The sequence below is a fragment of the Marmota flaviventris genome, chromosome 1 (genome assembly GCF_047511675.1).
Source record: "Marmota flaviventris isolate mMarFla1 chromosome 1, mMarFla1.hap1, whole genome shotgun sequence".
NCBI classification, from domain to species: Eukaryota; Metazoa; Chordata; class Mammalia; order Rodentia; family Sciuridae; genus Marmota; species Marmota flaviventris.
Genome location: NC_092498.1, coordinates 165,175,071 through 165,194,539, shown reverse-complemented (window position 1 = coordinate 165,194,539; position 19,469 = coordinate 165,175,071). Strand labels below are relative to the sequence as shown.

Below are 19,469 nucleotides of genomic sequence, written 5' to 3'. Positions count from 1 at the left end.
AATTTGAAGGAAACGAACCCTCATGCTTAGCTGATCTTAAGGTTGATCTCACTGTTTGCTGTGTTTTCCTAACCTAGAGTACCATCCTCCAGGACTATCCACGAGGGTCTGAAGAGTCAGGAGTCAAACTCCACAGACTCAGGTATGATAAACATTTATATCTTATAGCGAAGAGGACCTTTAATTTCTTTTCATGGACTGTATCTTACATTTGATTTATAGAATGTGGCTTCATAGAGGAGCCTCCTAATTGAGACCCTGGAGTTATAACTGTCTAAGATGTATTTAGTTTTATAATCACCTGTAGGCAGATATTTCTACCCATTTCTAATTATAGGTGTTCTTCACTCATTAGCAGTTGGGTGCCAAAGACTCTGGGGGTTGATGTTACCATTCCAGACTTGGGATAAAGAACCTGAGGCTTTCCAGGCATTGCTCTTTCTTAAGCTTTGCTTGAGAGGTGGTTAACTCTTTATATGTAAATTTTACAGTTACAATTGTATCAGAGGCAATGTCTGATAAGGGATATAAGGATCCTTGCTAGAAGTTTATGTTTTGTCCAGGGTCTTTCTGGAACTATTCTTGACTACTCCTGTGCTGGCTGTGTAATGCTTAGCATCATGATTATGTATATTCTAGCACAGATTGGGTGTTCAGGTGCTCTAAAAAGGAAACCAGAGCTCAAGAGAGCTCACATTGCATATGAGTGGAAGGCTGAGAAATGGAACTTAACTGTTTCTCAAGTTCAAAACCTGTACATTTGTCTCTTCTACCCATTAACTTTTTATTACATCATTTATACCCAGAAGATTGGGACTATGTTGACTACTTATTTTTTTTTGCATTGCTGGCCATTTTGATGCCTACTGCAATTTCAGAACTAAGACATTAATATCTTATATGTGACCACAGCCAAGTCATCTTGGTTTAGGTTTTGTTATAGTTCAGGTTCCCTGGGAAACAGTATGAGACTCTGATATTTGCATGCAGGAGTCTGACTGGGGAGTGCTTTGGTAACAACTTCTGGAAGGAGTGAAGGAAGCAGGTTTGCATACAGAGAGAAGTTGAAGCACAAGGTAGTTGCAATAGAAGTTTCTTATCCTCCCACAAGGAGCCTTAGAACTGATCTAAAGCACATAGTTGTCCATAATTCAGGCTTTGTGGCCACTCATTACTTGTTATTAGAAGTAGACTTCAGCTCTCTCTACCTCAAAAGGAATGGGACCTTGGATGAGATGGCTCTTTCCTACTGAGGGCAGTCCCCAGATCAGGGCAACTGTAGAACAGACTTGTAACTGAGAGCTATAAACTGCCAATATTCCTTAGTAACAGAGGCATGACTACCTTAATTCTGCTAAGAGGAATCTAGATGGCAGAGTGGCAGAGTTCAGATAGAAAAGTGGATGCTGACAGATAACCACCATGCTAAAACCACATTCTTTTTTTTTTTTTTTTAATTTTTTTAGTCGTAGGTGAACACAATAAATACCTTTATTTTATTTCTTTATTGTTGTATGGTGCTGAGTATTGAACCCAGTGCCTCACACATGCTAAGCAAACACTCTACCACTGAGCTACAGCTGCAGCCCCAAGACTGCATTCTTAATTAAAGAGAGAACATTATTAATGTAAGTCCTGTCAATAGTGGACATTGTACACACACCTGCTTTCCTTAATGGTGGATAAAAGAGCAGTATCCATCAAAGGAGCCTCTGCTGCATATCAAATGAAGATGTTTAATGTCTTTTTAAATTTTCTACATTCAGTAGCTGAAATGTCAGTTGCTGTGAGGAATTATTAAAAAAATTTAAGAACATTATTTATTCAGAAAATATTTGAATTTGGTGTCAAAGCCTTGTTGCACCCACTGCACACAAAAGGAACCCAGAGATGTTGGCACAGCACACTTTCAGCCCTCTGAGAAATCCCAGAGATGGGAGAATTCACATGGTATCAGATCTGCCAGATTATTTGTTTGGTGGGTTTTAGAAGACAAACTTTAGTTCTGGATAATATGCAGTGTCAATTCCTAGAAATATTCCTGAATAGATTATCAAATAGTTGGTATTTGAAGAACTAAAATTGTTGATTGTCAGGAATCATCATTGGTTCATGAAGTACATTTTCTACTTCTTTATTGTTAGAAGTAAAGGGCTCTAGAATAGTGTTACATTCAATCCAGGAGTTAATGAGCATGTAATTCAGGACATTTGTTTGATTTCAGTAGAGTGATGACCTCTGTAAGGCTAGTATAAGGTAAGTATAAGCTTTCTAAATATAAATTATTTCAAGAGCATTCTCAAACACTATATTAAGCTTCAAAATATGTAACTCATTGGTAGAGTGCTTCCTTAGAATGCATGAGGTCCTGGGTTTGATCCCCACCACTTCAGAGAAAGAGGGAGGGAAGGGAAAAAGGGAAAAGGAAAAGAATCATAGAAAAAGAAAACACATAATCTCCAAACTAACCTAATGGTTTATTTGCTTGGTTCCCACCCCTGTGCTCCTGGTAATTCAGCATTAGAAACATGGGATAGAGAATGACTGTTCTTAATATTTGTTTTACTTCATTTCTCAGTTATGATTAATGGAAAATATTGCTGTCCAAAGATATACTTCAACCACCGTTGCTTCTCAGGGCCATATCTTAACAAAGGAAGAATTGCTGAGCTGCCTCAATGTGTAGGACCTGGAAACTGTGTTCTGGTCCTCAGAGAGGTAAGATTCTAGCTTAGAGCAGAAGAATTTGGAAATATAAGGAGTCTCCTAGGGCTCATTCATACAGGAGCCATATTTGATAGAACTGAGAACTCTTGATTTTATAAAAAGTTACTAACTTTTCTCATATACAGTATTCCCCATCCTTTATCCATGTGGTGTGTGTTCCAAGACCTTAGTGAATGCCTGAAAACATGGATAATACCAAACCTTTTATATGTTGTGTTTTTTCCCTTATATACATACCTATTGTATTAGTTGGGTTTTGTTTTGTTTTTGTTACTATAGTGGAATACCCAAGGCAAGCTACTTATGAGGAAAGAGAGGTTTATTTGGCTCATTTTTTGGAGCCTGAAATTCCAAGACAGGTGGCTCCAGATCAGCCTCTCGTGATGTTCTTGGCTGCTGTTCGTGATATTACATGGCAGGAATGCTTGTGTGAGAAAGAGATCACAGTATCAAACAGGAAGCCAGAGAGAAACGAGGGTCCCACAATCCTTCCAAAGGCATGTCCCCAAATGGCCTGTGTATCTCCAATAGGCTCTACCTCTTAAAGGTCCCATCACCTCATCACCTCCCACATCTATCATTCTGGGGACCAAGGTTTCAACACATGAATTTTGGTAGAACACATTCAAATCAGTACCTATGAATAAGACACAATAAGAGATCAACAACAATAATGAATAATAGGACAATTATAACAATATACTATAATAAAAGTTATATGAATGTGGAATCTCTCAAGATATCTTACTGTGCTATATTTACTTTTCTAATTGTAATGATCTGAGCTTATACAGTGCCTACATGATGAGATGAGGGAATGATGTAGGCATTGTGATATGGCATTAGGCTACTTAAAGGGTTACTTGAACATAAGCTCTGTGATACCTCAATAGTTGATCTAATAACTGGCACAGCTGCTAAGTGACTAACAGATGTGTAGTGTATACAGATGGATACTATGGACAAAGGGGTGATTCATATCCCAGGAAGAATAGTGCAATTTAAAAACTTAAAAACTTTTATTTCTGGAATTTTCCACTTAATATTTTTGGACTTTGGTTGACCGTAGATAAAGTTAAGTACTGGACAGCATATTGAGCACATAATTATTTCTACTCCCCTCAAAACATTCATCTAAGTAATTCTTCACATGGCAGTAATTCTTCTACTTTTGTCAGCATGGAGGGGTGTTCTGTCAGACACCACATGAGAACTGTGTGATGTGAACTAATAAGTCTATGACTTGGAGACTATGTGATATTAACCAAGAACCAAGCTATTCATGATAAAGCTGTTCATCTGCTGGACTTGCAGTGCCTCTCAGCCATTGTGCTGTACTGTGGATAACAGATTTGAGGATCTATCAAACTTTTAAGCCTTCAGGGTAGCAACTTGCAGGATCTGGGGAAGCTAGAGCTTCTGGGCCACACTCCTCAAGTCTCCATAAGGCTCAGCTGTCTATAGTTTTTAGTGTCCCAAACAAATGTAATCTTCTGTGTGTGCTACAACTGGGAAAACATTTTAGAAGCATGTGCTAGAGTACTTTAAAATTTATGGTGCCTGTTTTTTCATGACCATAGCATTTTGAATGTTTAAGAGGACTGTTATTCTTTATTTGCAACTTTGGGCAACTACCATATGTTTGGTTTTATTATTTTGTTAATCTTAATTAATGTGACTAGAATTATTCTCTAAACAATTGTCTTAACAATCTATGGGATAGCAAGAGTGCCATGGTGCTAATGATCTGTTTTTCTCCTTCCCTACCCATATTTCTTTCTGCTTTAAAACCGAGTTCAGGTCCTCACTTTACTTATAAATGCAGCCTATAAACCCAGTCGTGTCCTTCGGGAGCTCCAATTGGACAAAGACTCTGTGTGGCATGGATGTGGAGAAGTCCTAAAAGCCAAGTGAGTAGATTCCTCTGCTCTCTATTCTTGTTTGTCTTTAACAGGTCACAGAATCAGTTCTTATGTGGATTACGTCAGATGCTTATGTTTTCTAGGGTGGTGTTGCTTTATCTTTTATTTGTGGTGAAGAACCAAGCTGATTTTCTTTTTTAGATTCCATTCTGTCATGGATCAAAACATTTACAAAATATGATAAAAATGAATTATAAGAAATATAAAATTTAAGACACAAAATTGCAAGAACAATTTCCTATTAGATTCAAGAGACATAAAATTTTCCAGTTGACTCTTACTTTCTGACCGTGCATGGATGACAATTGGCAAGTCATACTATATCCTTGAACCACCTTCTGAGGATCACTACCCACTAATAAAGAAAGACTTAAGGAAACACCACTTTTGTGTTTATACTAATTAGTGAGATTACTATTTGAAAATCTTCACAGGGCTGGGGTTATGGCTCAGTGGTGGAGTGCTTGCCTAGCACGTGCGAGGCCCTGGGTTCCATCCTCAGCACCACATAAAAATAAATAAGTAAAATAAAGGTATTGTGTCCAACTGCAACTAAAAAATAAAATATTATAATTTGTTCATTTAAATAACTCAGCTTTTAGTTGTCACATCTTACTAGATTTAAGTCTAATGTTGTTTTCAGAGACCTCAAACTCGGTAGGACTCAGAATATTCTAAGAACAAAAAAATATTGTTCAGCTATTTAGTATGCTTGGTTTTTCTTTGTATAATCACTGGCTAAATAAATCTGTCATCTGATTTCTTCCAACGGTAGATATAAGGGAAAAAGTTATCGGGCTACTGTTGAAATAGTGAAAACAGCAGATCGGGTAACTGAATTCTGCCGGCAAACCTGTATTAAACTGGAATGCTGTCCTAACCTCTTTGGTCCACGGATGGTTCTGGATACATGTTCTGAGAACTGCTCTGTACTTACAAAGACCAAATACAGTAAGTCATGTTTTTCAAATATATTAATTATAGCAACTGACCATACCTTATATATTGGAATTTTTAATTTTTGCAGACATACTTATATATAACATGAGTACACAAACATTTTCTGTAAAGGACCAGATAATAAATATTCTATGCTATGGGTCATGTGGTCTCTCTCACATATTCTTTTTATTCTGTTGTATTTTCATTTTAAAGAACCCTTTTTAAAAATGTACGATTACAATTTTAGCTGAAGGACCATACCAAAATAGGCCATAGGTCCTAGTTTGCCAACTTCCATGTGGCCCGTGTATAAATTAGATGTTGCATTAAATAGGATATGACATTCATTTATATGATTTTCAGGTATTTATTATGTGCCTACTGTGTGAGCACTGGCATATATTAATAAAACAAAATTCCTGTCCTGAGTTTTCATGTAATTTGGGATAGATAATAAATGAACAGCTATAGAGAGTTAAGTACAAGAGGTAGGGAATAAAGCAAGGTGATCAAGTGCAGTAGAGGAGTGAGGAAGGCTAGGCCTGGGGTGCTGTATATACAGGTGATCAAGAAAGTCTTCTGACAGGGAACACCTGAAGGAAACAAGAACATAGCTGTGCAGACATCTTGGTAGAAAGGGTATTGAGGGCACAGGCTTGAGGCAGGAGCTTTCTCAGTGTTGTGAAGAGCAGCGAAGTAGGCCCAGCGGTTGCAGAGGCATAAATAGCAGGAGAGGAGGAAGTTGTAGTCTCACTTTGAAGTATGCTGACACCTGTTTCCTCTCTGTCCTTATCTTTTCTCCTTTATGAAACTGAGATGGGGTCATGTAGGATGAAATTTCAGGTGGGAGCCTCATTAAGGCATTGTTACCCAAAGCTAAAATTCTGATCCTGCTTTTCTTTAAATCCCACAAGCCCTCTGTCACTTGGGAGAATTAACACAGATGAGGAGTTTACTGTGTTAAATTTGAAAAGATTTCTTTTAGGGCTGTGTGCCTCTTAAACTTTATGGCACATGCAGATTACCTGAGGATCTTGTTAAAATGGATTCTGGTTATTAGAGGTGTGGGTCTATGAGCCTGAATGTCTGCTTTCTAGCAAGCTCCCTGAGGTGACTGATGTTGCTGATCCAAGGCTTAGACCTTGCATGGCAAGCTTTCTAATCAATATTTGAATTAAAAAATCATGTAAGAGTCTAACTTTCGAGTTTCTGTTTGTATATATTGGATTGTAAACTCTGTAAGGGTATAGATTATTTTAGTCTATTGTATCAGAGTTTGGAAAATTAGAGCTATTAGGAGCTAGATGAAAAATACTATTCAGATAAATGCACATATAACACTTTGGGCCTTTGAAGATTTGTGAATTTTATTATGCTTTTTGTCTGAATATATCTTTCATAATGATACAGTTGAAACTAGCCTAGATTTTAGGAGCATCTGTAATTTTTTCCTAATTAGTAATGATAATAAATGAACTTTAACCTTTAAGAAGAATTCGTTTGTGTAGAAAGTTCCATTATATATTTTTTAAAATATTTTTTGTGGATGGACACAATACCTTCATTTTATTTTTATGTGATGCTGAGGATTGAACCCAGTGCCTCCAACGTGTGAGGCAAGCACTCTACCACTGGGCTACAACCCCAGCCCCAATTATGTTTTGATATTGCCTTAATCCATAACCCAGAGATAGACTATGTATTTCATTTTTGAAATATCTATGTATTCTAAAATTTAAATGAAAAGAATAAAGTTGAAGGACTTTTCACTTTCTCTATTTTTAAATCATAAAGCTACAGTATCAAAAGAGCACCACATAAAAATAAAGGCATTGTGTTGTTGTCCATCTACACCTAAAAAATAAATATTAAAAAAAAAGAGTAGTGAAATAAAACAATGGGATAGAGTATAGGGTCCAGAAATAGAGCCAAATTTATATGGTCAAATGATTTTCAACAAGGGTGACCAAGGAATTTAATAGGGAAAGGAGATTCTTTTCAACAAATGGGACTAATACAACTGGACATACAAATAGGAAAAACAAAAACAAAAAAAAAAACAACTCTTTAACTCCTACCTCATAACTCATATAAAAGTTAATTTAAGATCTATTATAGACCTAATGTAAAAGCTATAACTGTAAAGAAGAAAACAAGGAGAATATATTCAAGTTAGAAAGATTTGGGGGGACTCAAAGATTTCCTAGAGAGGACTCAGAAATACACTAACATAAAGGAAAAATTAATAAGTTAAATATTACCAAAATTAAAAACTTCTACTCTTCAAGCCAAGTGCAATGGTGCACGCCTGTAATCCCAGTGGCTTAGGAGGCTGAGACAGGAGGATTGCAAGTTCAAAGCCAGCCTCAGCAACAGCAAGGTGCTAAGCAACTCAGTAAGACCCTGTCTCTAAATAAAATACAAAATAGGGCTGGGGATGTGGCTCTGTGGTTGAATGCCCCTGAGTTTAATCCCCAGTACCCCCCATCCCCAAATTTTGCTCTTCAATACTTTTTTTTTTGGGGGGGGGGGTGGCAGGTACCAGGGATTGAACCCAGGTGCTTTTAACCACTGAACCATGTCTCCAGCCTTTTTTTTTATTTTTAATTTTGAGACGGGGTCTCGTTAAGTTGCTTAGGGCCCACTAAGTTACTGCAGCTGGCTTTGAACTTGTGATCCTCCTGCCTCAGCCTCCCAAGCCACTGAGATTACAAGCATGTGCCACCACACCCAGCAATAATACTATTTTAAAAAAAGAAAAGGGGCTGGGGTTGTGGTTCAGTGGTAGAGTGCCTGCCTTGCACATGTGAGGCACTGGGTTGGATCCTCAGCACCACATAAAAATAAATAAAGGTATTGTGTCCATCGACAACTAAAAAAATACTTAAAAGTAACATGCATATCCAGCAAAGAACTTCTCTTCAGAATATATTAAATCCCACAACTTAATAATAAAAAGGGGAATTTTAAAATGACACATCCGGTGGCTGCTTGACATTTTGAATATACTACATACCTCTGAATTGTGGAGGTTTTTTCCCCCTCTGTTACTGGGGATAGAACCCAGGGGCTAGCACTAAGCTATTCTCCTAGCTCCTTTTTTTTTTTTTCCTTTTTTTGAGACAGAGTCTTGCTAAATGCTAAGGCTGAGATCTTGAGATCATCCTTCCTTAGCCTCACAAGTAGCTAGGATTACAGATGTGTGCTAATGCGGCTAGCTGAATTATACACTTTTAAATAGTCATTTGTATGTTATGTGAGTTTCACCCCCAGGGGAAGGCGAGAAGGAGGGAAAAAGAAAATAAAATGTTTTGGAATTATAAAGTGGTAATGATTGCACAACATATTTATACTAAAATCACTGAATTATATACACTTTAAACTGTTGAATTTTATGTTAGGTGAATTATATCTCAATAAACTATTTAGGAACAAAAAGGGCTGCGGATGTAGTTCAGAGGTAGGTGCTTATCTAGCATATGAGTGAGGACCCTGCATGCAGTCCACAGAACCAAAAAAAAATTTTTCAAGTAAAATTAAAAATGAAATAAAAGTTTAAAACTACAAATGAAAGACTTGCATATGTATTTCAAGAAAGAAGATATACAAGTGTCCAATAATCACATGAAAAAGTGTACAATATCATTAGTCATCAGGGAAATTTGCAAATTAAAACTACAATGAGATTTGTAGTAACGTGGATGGAACTGGAAGACATTATAAAGGAAATAAATCATGCACAGAAAGACAAATATTGCATGTTCTCAATTATATTTAGAAGCTAAAAAGCTGATCTCATATAAATAGAGAATAGAATAGGGATCACCAGAATCTGAATTAGGGTGTGGCAGAGGAGAATAGAAAGAGGATGACTAATGGGCATAGGGATGCAGTTTGATAGGAGCAATAACTCATAATGTTTATAGCACAATAGCATAACTATGGTTGACAAAACCTAATTGTGTATTTCAAAATAGCTAGTAGAGAGTATTTTGAATGTTCATAACAAACAATATATCTTCAAGGTGATAATTATGCCATTTATCCTGATCTGATCATTACTTATTGTATACATGCATTGAAATACTGTACCCCACAAATATGTGCAATCACTGTGTGTCAATTAACAACAAAAAATATATTTTGTTTTATTTGTTTAGCAGTACTCGGGATTGTACCCAGGGTTTCTTGTGTTCTAGGCAAGTGCTCTACCACAGAGCTATATCCCCAACACTTTTAAAATATTATTTTGAGACAGTTGTACTAAATTGCTCAGGTTGACATTAAAGATACAATCCTCCTGCATCAACCTGCTGAGTAGCTAAGATTACAGGTGTTTGCTACCTGGCTAATAAAAGTAGCTTTTAAAAGACAAAAACAAACAATAGAAACTAAAGTGAGAACTCACTACATTGACTGAAATGAAAGACTGACAATACTACTACTGGTTTGCAAAGTGTAGAACACCTAAATCTCCCATACTTTGCAGGTGGGAATGTAAAATTACACATCCATTTTGGAAAGCTAGTAGCTTCTTTAAAAGTAATGATATATGTGGCTGGGGTTGTGGCTCAGTAGTAGAATGCTCACCTAGCACATGAAAAGCCCTGGGTTTGATCCTCAGCACCACATAAAAATAAATAAAATAAAGGTATTGTGTCCAACTACAACTAAAAAATAAACATTTTTTTAAAAGTTAATGATATGTCCTCTCTATGATCCAGCAACTATATTTTTAGGTGTTTATACAAAGCAATGAAAACATGTACATTAAAAGCCTTGTACATGAATGTTCATTGTAAACAAATTATATTCATAACCCAAATACAGCCCAAGTACCCATCAATAAGAAAGTAGATAAACTGGTACATTTCTACAGTGGAATGCTATTCACAAACAAAATGGAATAAATTTGTATACATGATAACAGATGAAACTCGAAAACATTATCCTGTATAAAAGAAGCCACATATTTTAAAAAACTACCTTCTGTATGGCTCCATAGAGATATAAAACTAATCTGTCATCATGGAAATTAGAATAGTGGTTGCTCTGGGAGGGAATGACTGGGTTAATGAAGATGTTCTATATCTTGATATGTGGAGGATCATTCAGGTTTATTCACCTGTCAGTATTAATTATATCAAATACTTATCTCCTTATTCCACTATATGGAATTTAAGCCTCAGTCAAATATACTATACCTGTTTACCGCTATGTTAATAAACTCTCTTGTGGTTTTAAGGTGCATAGCAATAATAAAGCAACTTTTATTTTTCTTTATCATCCACATTTAGCACATTATTATGGAAAGAAGAAAAATAAAAGAATTGGAAGGCCCCCTGGTGGGCATAGTAACTTAGCTTGTGCCCTGAAAAAAGCCAGTAAGAGGAGAAAGAGAAGGAAAAATGTTTTTGTTCATAAGAAGAAACGTTCCTCTGCATCTGTTGATAATACCCCAGTGGGCTCACCCCAGGTATGATATCTGTAATGTACCCATCATCTCTAGCAACCACTGCTTTATAATTCGAACACAGAAAGAATATCTGTAGGTGGTTCTAATTCAGATCTGCAGCCAATAGAAGATGTTTTTGTGGCCCAGGAATTGGTTTGTCCTGAATTTCAATGAGACTTGTCTCTTTTTCCTCTAGGGAAGTGGGGGTGAAGATGAGGATGATGCAGATGAAGGGGATGATGATTCCCTAAGTGAGGATAGTACATCTGAGCAGCAGGATGAGCTACAGGAAGAGTCAGAAATGTCCGAAAAAAAGTCATGCTCCTCTTCTCCCACCCAAAGTGAGATATCCACTTCACTGCCCCCAGACAGACAAAGGAGAAAAAGAGAACTTCGCACTTTTTCATTTTCTGATGATGAAAATAAACCTCCTTCGCCAAAGGTACAATTATTTAAAATGGTTTTTTCCCCATTTTAATTTTCTTCTAGAATCTAATTGTTAATGATGCAGGCATTCCACTTCTTTTTTTTTAAAATTTTTATAGTTAGACAGCATGCCTTTATTTATTTGTTTATTTTTATGTGGTGCTGAGGATCAAACCCAGTGCCTCACAAGTGCAAGGCAGGCACTCTGCCACTGAGCTACAGCCTCAGCCCTCCACTTCTTTTAATACAAGCTAATGATTCCAAAGGCAGTGATTTACATGTGTTTCAAGTTTTATTTGGAGGAGATCATCTATTTATGAGGGGCACAATCTCTCAGCAGCTGCTTAAGTTAAAAAAACTTAATTGCTAGTTTATTTTAGAGCCTGTCATTTAATTTAGGGAAAACTGCCCTTTTTTTTTTCCCTAACTATTGTAGTTTGACACAATGCCTTTATTTTATTTATCTATTATTATGTGGTGCTGAGGATCGAACCCAGTGCCCCACACATGCCAGGCAAGCACCCCACCACTGAGCCACAACCGCAGCCCAGGAAAATTGCCTTGTAATATGTTCATAATGTGTATGGTTTTTGTAGAAATAGTTATTTATCTTTTTGATTCTGGTTTACTATACTTAATATATGCATATATGTATATTATATAATGTATGTGTGTGTGTGTGTGTGTGTGTGTGTGTGAGAGATAAGATTGCAATTTAGTTATTGTTTTATTGTTTTGCCTGTAATCCCAGCAACTTGGGAGACTAAGGCAGGAGGATTACAAATTTGAGGCCAGCCTGGACAACTTCGTGAAACCCTGTCTCAAAATAAAAAGGGGTGGGGATATAGCCCGGCACCCCAGTGCTGGGATGGTGTGAAATTATTATTTTAAAAATGGATTACTTTTTTAAAATGTACCGTGAGCAAGAGCAATAAAAGGTCTCTTGTGACAATTTGGTTAGCCTTCTCATTGAAAATACCATCTCATTCACTTTAGTACTCTAGCAGAGACCAGCTGAAATAGACCAAGAACAAATAGGAGGGTTAAAAACTTTTTTCTGTTAAATTGTCCCACTTATTTGTGCTGAAACTCTGAGATGAATTCTTCCTTTTTGATAATGTTGTGTTATAATATAAATTTCCTGAGTATCTAATGCATGTAGGGTTTTTCCGTCTTTGTTGGGGGAAATCATGTCCTAAGATCACTTTAAATCCTGTCTTGAAGGGTTATTAACTTATGGAGAGACTTTTTTCAGATAAAATAGCTCTTACACCCTTTGGTTTGATTTTGTTGTGGGGAATGAAGGAAATAAGGATTGAAGTTGCTGAAAGGCTTCATTTGGATAGTAATCCCCTGAAGTGGAGCGTGGCAGATGTCGTTCGGTTCATCAGATCCACGGACTGTGCTCCATTAGCAAGAATATTCCTAGACCAGGTAATTGCAGATACCTGTAATCTATAATAATATTGTCTTTTAGCAAAGAACTATTTGTGTAATAGTGAACAATTTATTTATAAGTTTTAGGAAAAATGTTTGATCCAAAACTAAGGCATTGTTTAATTCCCGTTTGGGGAGGAAAAAAGATGATTAGAAGTTATTTATCTAACCTGCCTCATGGTTGAAGCAAATTTTCATCCATCCATTTTTCTCAGAAATTTGGTTTTGTTCCCCATGTATTTAAATGGATTGAAATCAAGCAAGCCTTGCTTAACTCTCATCTTTTAAAAAAAATAATGATTTATTTTATCTTTTATTAAAATAATGGCTTATTTTTAAAAATACCATTTGTCATGTGTCAAGCTGTAAAGTAACAATCAGGTTTTTTTTTTTAATATTTTTAGTTGTAGACGGACACAATACATTTATTTTGTTTATTTATTTATTTATTTTAATGTGGTGCTGTGGATCGAACCCAGTGCCTTCATGTTCTAGGGCAAGTGCTCCACCACTGAGCCACAACCCCAGCCCAGTGACAATCAGTTTTAAGGTAGATTTCCTGAAACCCAAGTAGTTCATTTGGGCTGGGGATATAGCTCAGTAGTAGAGTGCTTGCCCAGCATGCATGAGTTCCTGGATTCAATTTCTTGTACCACAAAAAAGGGAAAAAAAACCAAAAAAACAGAGCAAATAGTGGCCCTAATTAAAATAAATTTTGTTTTGATAATTGAAGTTATTCAAAACTGAACATCTTTGAAGAGCTTATCATGTTTTTATGAATGTTACAAAGTAGGAGAATATTAAAGTTTATAGTTAATGTTTTGTTTCAGATTGAGAAAGAGCCCTCTAAAAATATATTTCTTTTAGCACAGTTAGTTGCCAGTTAACAGGGTTCAACAGCTTACTGAAATGAATTTCTGCTGAGCAGAGAGGCTCTATAGAATGGATTTTCATCCATGGTAAAATTTCTTATCCACTTTGAAGCTTCCTTAGGTGGAGGACATTGGAGCCACTTAAAAGGAGATGTGTGACACTTGTGTAAAGGGAAAGGTAATGAAGGGAAAGCACAAAGAGACTCTGGTTTTGATAGAACCAAAATGAATTGGGGCTGTCATGCTCAAGCTGCCATTCATGTGCACATCATAGATAATTTGCATTTTTATGCCTTAACAGGAAATTGATGGGCAGGCCCTGTTGCTCCTTACCCTTCCCACTGTTCAAGAGTGCATGGACTTAAAATTGGGCCCTGCCATCAAGCTTTGCCATCACATAGAAAGGATCAAGTTTGCTTTTTATGAGCAGTTTGCCAACTGAGAAGGACAACCAAAGTAAGCTGGACCTTTGAAGCACAAATGCAGCAAATCCTTCGCCCTGCTCTTGAAGTAGAGCTGAAATAGTCCTGGGGCTCTGGGCCCTGCAGGTGTCGGCTTGCTCTCTTTGCACTTTCAGGGAAGGAGGACCCATACCAAGGAAGCAAAAACGGCACAAAAATGGCTCTCCTGCCATTGGAAATGTGGACATTTCATGTTCAGCAGATTACAGTTTTTAAAAAAATAAAGGTTGTGAGGAAAAAACTCATAAGAAGAATAAGCATTTCCAGTGGTGTAGCCTGAAAACAAAGAATTATCTGGGCAGCTGGATGGCACTGATGTGATTGTTTCTTTTCATTCTGTTCTTTCCTTCCCACTGTAGATTGAACTTTGTTCTCTGCTTTCTCTTTCTTGGAAAGAGAGGACATAGCTTTAAGTCAGCACTGATTTGGGACTCTGCCTAAGGCACATCAGTGCTTGTCATTGTCATTGTGTTTTTAAGCTTTTTAAAATTAAAACAATTCTTTTTGGGGATGATTATGTGGCTCTAGGGTTTTGAATGTATAGTCACACTTTGATCCATTTTTAAAATCTATTCTTAAGAGTTCCTTTGTTTACTACCTCTGTTGATAATTGAGCTTACAGTCACGAATGAGGTTTTTTTGTATGATGTCATTTTTAAGCTTCGTGAACACTAATACTATGACAGAAGTTGGAGGGAGAAAAAAATCACTGTTTGCTTTCTTAGAAACATTGTATGGACACTTAAACCAGTTTCTTAACTGACCTGCCCTAAGAACTCTGCTGTCATTGTTTTTTATCTTGACCCAGTTCTGGATACCTGTGTTTAAGTAGGCTTACAAGCATTGTTGGTATTTCAGTTTAATTGCTGTCTCCCTATTAGGTCTCAGAGGGATGGAAATGGCTTTTATTTTGTATTTACTTTTCTCTAGATTTGTTTGTCTACCTCTGTTTCATTCCTAGAGTCCTTTGTGTGAATCAGTAGATGTTCCTTTGAATCCTCTGTAAAGCCAATTTTCCATGCTTTCTAGGTATCTCCAGGTAAATAGTGTAGAAGCACAAAGAAAAAATGTGATTTGGGGGGTGACACAGAGCATGGAGTTCCTGCTGGAGTGTCCTCAGTGATAGGATAAAGATTGAGAGGTAGTTAAGGAGTCTGGAAATCCCTTTGCCTAGCCACATATATGCTTTTCTTTGCCTAAACCTTTAAATTGAATGTACTTTACAGTCTGAGGATTCTCACTTAACACTCAGTATTCTTTTAGGTGTTTCTTTGGACTCAGTTCACATTGACATGAAATTCCAGATGAATTTTCGCTTACGATTGCATTGCTAGCTATTGTAGAGTAACAGCACTTCTTTATACTGTTCTAGACACAGAGAATGAGGAAAGACATACACAGATTGCCTCCCTTATGTGGTTTGCTTTGCTGTTTATTTATTTATTTATTTATGTTTGAATTGTCCTAGTCACCTGCAAATTTATAACCTAATCATTCCTCCTTGAGAATTATGAAAATGTTTTAAAACTGCTAACTGGGTAAATTCTGAACAACTATACAAATATAAGGTAATATTATTACAAATTTAAACTGATTGTGATTTTTGTTTTTTCCTTTTCTCTACCCAACACCCTCTCTTTTTGTGTAGTTTTGCAAACAGTCCAGCCTGGATCCTCTTTTCAATGGATAATTCATGAGCCACCAGAACTCAAGTTCTCCAACCAAATGATAAAAGCATTAACTTTGCTTAGGTTACTAACATATTTGGAAAGACGCTCCATTTAAGTAAAAGTTAATGTATTTGAACTTATTCAGAGATCCAATTTTTAAAATTTTGTTTAATTGTATATCCATAGAAGAGAAGCATATATATGATGCTAGCAAACAATTAGCATCTAAGCAGGCGGTTTTAAGGGGATGGTTATCTTGTTTAATAACGTTTCCCAAGAGCTCAGCAGTCAAGGCAATAAGGCATGACAGGGTTCCTTGAGGAAGAGCAATGGAACACAAAACTTCTGGAATTAATGTTTAGGGCCTCACATCATTGTCTTGGAAAATGAAATATAAGAGGACATTTTCCAAATGTAACAATAATGAATATGTTATTTTGCCTGTCTTCTTGACTTCTTAAGAAATCACAGAATTTAGGACCACCTCTCTTCACAGATGGGGATCTAAATCCCCTGAAAGGTGAAAACACACTGCCCAGAGTGGTTTCTGATCTGGGTAGGTTTGGGGAACAACAGGCTTGTCTGTTTACACCATGATTATTCAGGCTTAGCTTTCTCCTAGAGAAAGACTGGCTTTTAAATTGAACAATGAGTAGGTTTTCCCTTAATATGTCTTCCCTTCTACTGGGATATAGACAATCACTTTAAAAAAGATTTATAGTCCCCAGCCCCTAGTCCCAGATACTATATATGAGAGAATAATTGAGAATTTGGCACAGGGCATTTTTTTTAAGTATAAAATTTGAATATCATCCTCCTTAACTGGAAAAGTTGGCCTACCAATATTAGGATATAACTACTATGTCAATGTGTTAGGGAGATCTTTTACTTCACATGCATATTTGTTCTGACATTTTAACTATATTTTGTGTGCTTCTGAGGACTAAGCTACTTTTTTTATTTGTGAACCATCTTTCTCATTGAAGCAGTTTGAAGGGGCTAATGCAGGGAATGCCTTAATGGGGGCTTTTTACCCTAATTTTAGCAATGTGGGTGGCTCCTGGCATCTGTGACATAAATTTATGAGGTCAAAAAGGGTATTTACCAACCTCTGGAAACAGTGATCTTGGTAAATATTTTTTGAATTATGATACAGACAGACATAGAAAGCCATTCAGAATTTGGTTTTTATGTCTTTTTTCCTGAAAGTAAAATTATTCTCACTGTGAAACAGAGGACATTGAACCAAAGCTTCTTCATGAATACATTTTACTTGCTTTGTAGAACCAATCCATTCACTAAGGTGGTACTGAATACATTTTAAAAGCTCTAGGAGGCCCTAGATAAGGTAGGACTCAGAACTATTCCTTTCTCAAGCCAACAACTCTTTCCAAAGGACACAGAACATTAGGAAATCTAGATTGGGACATTGTAAAAACTGTCCCTAGCACTTACATTTACTTGGCATCTATCACCAAAGACTTACATTTAAGACACCCCTTTACTGGTTTGATTGATTTCTATGGAAGCTTTAGGTTTGAACTCTGGTCCTATGTATTAGGGATGTTCCATGTATGAGCATGCATACAAGTTGAAAAGTATTCTGTTTACTTATGAAGATGAAGAAAAAGGCACCACTAATGAAAGTGAAGTATAAATCTTGGTGAGGACCAGGTACTCCCTTGTTAAATTTTAAGTATTTTTAGTCCTGAGTCTTATTGTAAGTAGCTGGGTTGTCATCCATGGTGCTGGTTTAGAAACTGTAGGACAAAAAAGAAATCAGTTTTTGCAAAACCAAAAAGAAATGTCACTTTCCTGCCACTATAATTTTCTTCCTAGACTTTATTCACTCTAAATATTTTACTAGTAAATTTTAATGACATCCTTGTGTGAGAATGTGCATCTTTAGGAAATTTGAATTTATCCAAATAAGGTACCTAATGGATTTGGAATTTTGGTGTAGAGTTCTAAACTCAAAGCTCAGTCCAAATGGATGTGGTTTTAAGCCCACTCTCTTAGGGCGTTTTTCCTTAGTACTTGTCTCAGACCAAGTACTGTTTCTGGAAGCAGCCTTAGTGGTGAGGTATAGAAGATAGTGGTAGTGCACTTTTTAAAAAGTGCATATTGATTATCTTGGCTACAATGTTTAAGAAGTCAGATTTTTACAAGAGTAGCAAAACCGGGAGTAGAGGGTTGAGGGGATGAGAAGTAGGCCTAAAACTCTCTCCCCTTATGCTTTTTCTGACTGCTCTGTCCTGGTGCAATGGCCTATCACAAAAGAATGTTGTAAAAGAGAAACAAGCCCCAGCCTTGCTGGGCAAATCTTCAACACCAGCAGTAAAGCTTAGACCTGAGCCATGGGGTTAAAAGAGGATGCTAACTAGTAAAATGGTGCCACCATTGCTGATGGGATGGGGGTGCCTGTTCTCAGGATGTGTGAATATTCAGGCCTATAGGCTTCTGCATGGTTTGTTCTAACTGCTTGCCTAGCTTGGCAGAATGAAGGTGGCCAGATAGTGTTGAAAGGATGCTTTGGGGGCAAATCAAGTCATAAAGCATATGATTGAGGGAGATTACAAAGTACAAAATTAAAGCTGTGTGGTCACTTAACTCCTTTGCAAGGATCCTGGTGAAAGTTAGTTTGAATGAATGTTTCTCTTGAGATTTTAAGTGCTCATTTCTTTTCCTCTCCCCTGCTCCCCTTCTTCCTTTTTTCAAGTATTTCTAAAGACAATCAGAGGCCTGTCAGAGAGGGACTCCCGGCTGGTTACAGCACTGTCCTTAGGCCTCTTTCTAATTCTAACTCAATGGAACTGATGCACTTTGTTTAATGTATCTTGCCTTTTTTTTTTTTTTTTTTAAGCTGCTTGTTTGGAACAAACTTAAGTACTTATTGCTTTCTGTTTCTCCTCTTAATTTCAAAAGTTATGCATTGAAGATAAAGAACACTTAAGGGGAAATATGCATCAGGAAACCTATTAAACTCCCATCCAGTTTGATGGTATACTTCAAAATATTTTTAAAGTATTTTGGATGAATATTTATGTTTTTCTTTTTGGTAAATAAGTTTGTATAAACTTGTGGCATATTATGACAGTTTTAAATGGTTTGAGAAAATTAAAGGAAATAGGTCTTAAGCTTTGTTTAACTTTTAATTTCATTTGTACTGATTCGACAGTAAGGAGGACATTTTGACAAGAGTCCATCCATCAAAACTCTTTCCAGTGGGGCCTCAGAATCAATTCTGAGAGGTGGAGAAAATTCCTTCCTACCTTAATAAAATTCCAGAATTCTCCCCCTTCTGGCTGTCTTGTCCTTTCACCTCCATATTTATATGCTTTTTAAAATTTCAGCTCAGGAAAGGTAGGAAGAGAAGAATTCCCGACAGTGGCCTTGCTTCTAGCACTGGGGATTCTGCTCCTGATCCCTAAAATGAGTTCTTATTCTCTTGGGGCATTAAGGATTTGTCCACATTTGAATGTGTAGAACAGTGCTGTGTCCAAACTTCAGTTTTCAGCCTTATGTGCAATTTTTCTTGAGCTGTCTGTGTGTTCAGG

At 36.7% G+C, this 19,469-nt stretch overlaps 1 protein-coding gene across 5 annotated transcripts in view; it reads left to right on the top strand.

Moving 5' to 3' along the window:
* Positions 1 to 14,756, top strand: part of Sfmbt1 (Scm like with four mbt domains 1) — a 130,460-nt gene extending 115,704 nt beyond the window's left edge. For all 5 annotated transcript variants that reach the window (XM_071618760.1, XM_027947821.2, XM_071618759.1 and 2 more), the window contains 8 exons: positions 78 to 142; positions 2,579 to 2,718; positions 4,528 to 4,637; positions 5,425 to 5,600; positions 10,889 to 11,067; positions 11,243 to 11,488; positions 12,778 to 12,906; positions 14,083 to 14,756. In XM_071618760.1, coding sequence (XP_071474861.1) covers positions 78 to 142; positions 2,579 to 2,718; positions 4,528 to 4,637; positions 5,425 to 5,600; positions 10,889 to 11,067; positions 11,243 to 11,488; positions 12,778 to 12,906; positions 14,083 to 14,223 — 1,186 coding nt within the window. In that variant the 3' untranslated portion in view covers positions 14,224 to 14,756. The remainder of the gene's footprint in view (positions 1 to 77; positions 143 to 2,578; positions 2,719 to 4,527; positions 4,638 to 5,424; positions 5,601 to 10,888; positions 11,068 to 11,242; positions 11,489 to 12,777; positions 12,907 to 14,082) is intronic.
* Positions 14,757 to 19,469: the final 4,713 nt, after the last annotated feature.